Source organism: Haplochromis burtoni, unplaced genomic scaffold, assembly GCF_018398535.1.
Source record: "Haplochromis burtoni strain Fernald_Lab_line unplaced genomic scaffold, NCSU_Asbu1 Contig_331, whole genome shotgun sequence".
NCBI lineage: Eukaryota > Metazoa > Chordata > Actinopteri > Cichliformes > Cichlidae > Haplochromis > Haplochromis burtoni.
This window is the reverse complement of record NW_024582692.1, coordinates 3,219-5,765: the sequence shown is the minus strand read 5'-3', so window position 1 is coordinate 5,765 and position 2,547 is coordinate 3,219. Positions and strand designations below refer to the sequence as shown.

The 2,547-nt window shown below is 38.3% G+C and overlaps 1 protein-coding gene across 1 annotated transcript in view; it reads left to right on the top strand.

Moving 5' to 3' along the window:
• Positions 1 to 1,245: 1,245 nt before the first annotated feature.
• The window catches only part of LOC102290532, a 2,786-nt gene continuing 1,484 nt past the window's right edge, over positions 1,246 to 2,547 (top strand). The window contains exons 1-4 of the mRNA XM_042228548.1: positions 1,246 to 1,365; positions 1,598 to 1,698; positions 1,882 to 2,170; positions 2,316 to 2,415. Coding sequence (XP_042084482.1) covers positions 1,246 to 1,365; positions 1,598 to 1,698; positions 1,882 to 2,170; positions 2,316 to 2,415 — 610 coding nt within the window. The remainder of the gene's footprint in view (positions 1,366 to 1,597; positions 1,699 to 1,881; positions 2,171 to 2,315; positions 2,416 to 2,547) is intronic.

Sequence of the window (2,547 nt, the reverse complement as noted above, 5' to 3'; positions counted from 1 at the left end):
GGTTGAAGACTCACCTGTTCTCAGCTGCATTTGAATAAAACACCAAATCCACACTTTTAAGCTTAAATTTCAAAACTTACATTTAACTACTGATTTTATCTACTGTTCTGATTTTATCTGTTTTGATTTTATATACTGTTTTTTTGTTTCGTTTGTTAATTAGTTTGTTTGTTTGCTTGTTTTAATCAATTTTAAATCATGCTTTTTATTTGTTTTTGTTTACATAGTGATGTCTCGTCCGTAAGCACTCATTGAATCACCATGTGCTAGCAAATTGTAACCTATACAAACTAACTTGCTTAGTTCCTGCCTTCATTTATGTTGGAAGTGATAGACAGAGCTGTACGTTTTAATTTGTTTCCAAAACCCCGCAGTCAGGACATGCTATATTGTATTTAGATAGAAGCTAGCGAGCTAACTCCCTGCTAACTTCTAACTCCGTTAAATGTCATAAATTCCGTTTTCATGGATGCCTGGATGTTAAACTCAATTGTTACACCTGGTAGAGCAGAACCTGATCATTTTATTAAAGATGAAAGACTTTAGACAGTTTTTCAACTCTCAGTAATGCCATAGTGATCGTTTGATATATGGACCTGCAGCGGAGTTTAGGCCCAGACACGGCTAGTGACGTCAGACTGAACAACCTAGTTATAGGACGAGACAACGAAGCTCTCAGTTACAGCAGTGCAAGTAAACAAACAATATATATAAGAAGAGTAAGAAAATAAATATACACTTTAGGACTCGGGGTAAAGGGATCAATAACAATTTAAAATTTACAGTTTGATGATTTAAAGTCTCACACACAACTCGAAAGGGGAGGGGGGCCGGCTGCTTCCAAATAGAGCACATTTCATTCATAATGATGTAAATCCAAGCCCATTATGTATTCATGATTTGAATCCTGGGTTGTGTGAAATCTCAGAAATGCACCCTAGACAAAGTGAATCTGTGAACTAAGGTGTAGGTGTGTTAGATCATGTTGTGGTGATCCTTGGGTTGAGGGATGGGTGTTCATACTGGAGTGCAAAATTAAAACCAATGGAAGATGGACAAGAAAAGTTCAAAGCCATCAGGTCCTCAGTTTAGAAAAAAAGAAAAGAAGAGGAGGAGAAACGAGCAAAAGATACAGGTAAGCAGATGTGTCATTGGATAATGGCAGGTCATCCTGAAACAATCAGAATCAGAATACTTTATTAATCCCTAAGGAAATTATGTGCATTACAGTTGCTCCAAGAAGAAATGGTAAAAATAGTAACAGTGTCTCAGTCCCACGGGGAGCCCCAGCTCTACAGGCTGTATGCTGTGCTGGTTCACTCTGAATTGAGTTGTCATGCTGGACACTATTTCTGCTATATTAAGGTACTGGCTGTGCCCGAATCTGTTTGAATGCTGCTGTTGCGTAGTACAAACAAACACACACCATAAACAACACATTTCAGCAGAAAACTGAATGCAAACAGAGAAAAATACTTTGTATGCATTGAAAGAAAGAAAAAAAAGACCCCTATATAACCATAAGATTCTTCTTTTTAGCTCAAATTCAATTCAGAAACTGAATCTGCTGTGTCACATCTCTCATTCTGTCTCACAGGCCAGCAATGAGCAGTGGTTTCAGATGAATGACTCGTCCGTGTCAGTCAGTGACATTAGCACTGTTCTGAACCAGCAGGCCTATGTCCTCTTCTACATCAAGTGAGTAAACATTGGTATTTTTAAACATTCTAGGCTTATTCCTTCAGTCGAACTTTTCCCATCATTATTTAATAATGTAGACATGTTTATTCCCACTTTTCTTGTAGAAAATGTATTATTATAACCTAATGTTATAATGTTGATGCTTTGTCATGGTTAATATTCTTTTTTCCATGTCATCAGGTGCACAGATGTGGGAAAAACTGAGGACTACAGCCGCTTGAACCATAACGCTGGCATATCTGGTCAGGCATCTCCCCAGCCGGTGGTGAGTCCACGCACCATCGCCACCATGCATCACAACATTGTTGGCTTCATAGGTCCCCAGCTGCCACCACACATGAACAAGGTACTTCCTCACCTGAGGGTACTGATAATGTCGTTGTTTTTGTTAAACCCAGTGTTTCATGCACAATACATTTGTACCTTTCAATTGTGTCTGTTTGAAAAGAATGAAATGATATCATATATTGTAATTTTGGAGGGAAATAATCTGGAGGGATTTTGAATTCTGTTTTTAAATAAGCGTAAACTTGCATTTAACTGTGGTATCCTTTACAATAATTCACCTCCTGCTTTGTTTTTTGGTTCTGTTTTTCCTCGTTCCCCTCACACAGGGATTGCAAACCACTTCTGCTATGGAAGCCAGGAAGATGCTCATGAATTCCTGCGGTGCACAGTGGATGCTATGCAAAGGTCCTGCTTACCTGGAACTGAGTGAGTGTCATTTTACATTGCATGCATTCTAAACAAGTTAAACACACAAAAATATTTTTACTTGGGCTTGACAGTGTTTGCACTTTATTATGTAGTAAGATCCATAATTAGCTACGTAGAGGTAACACCGTG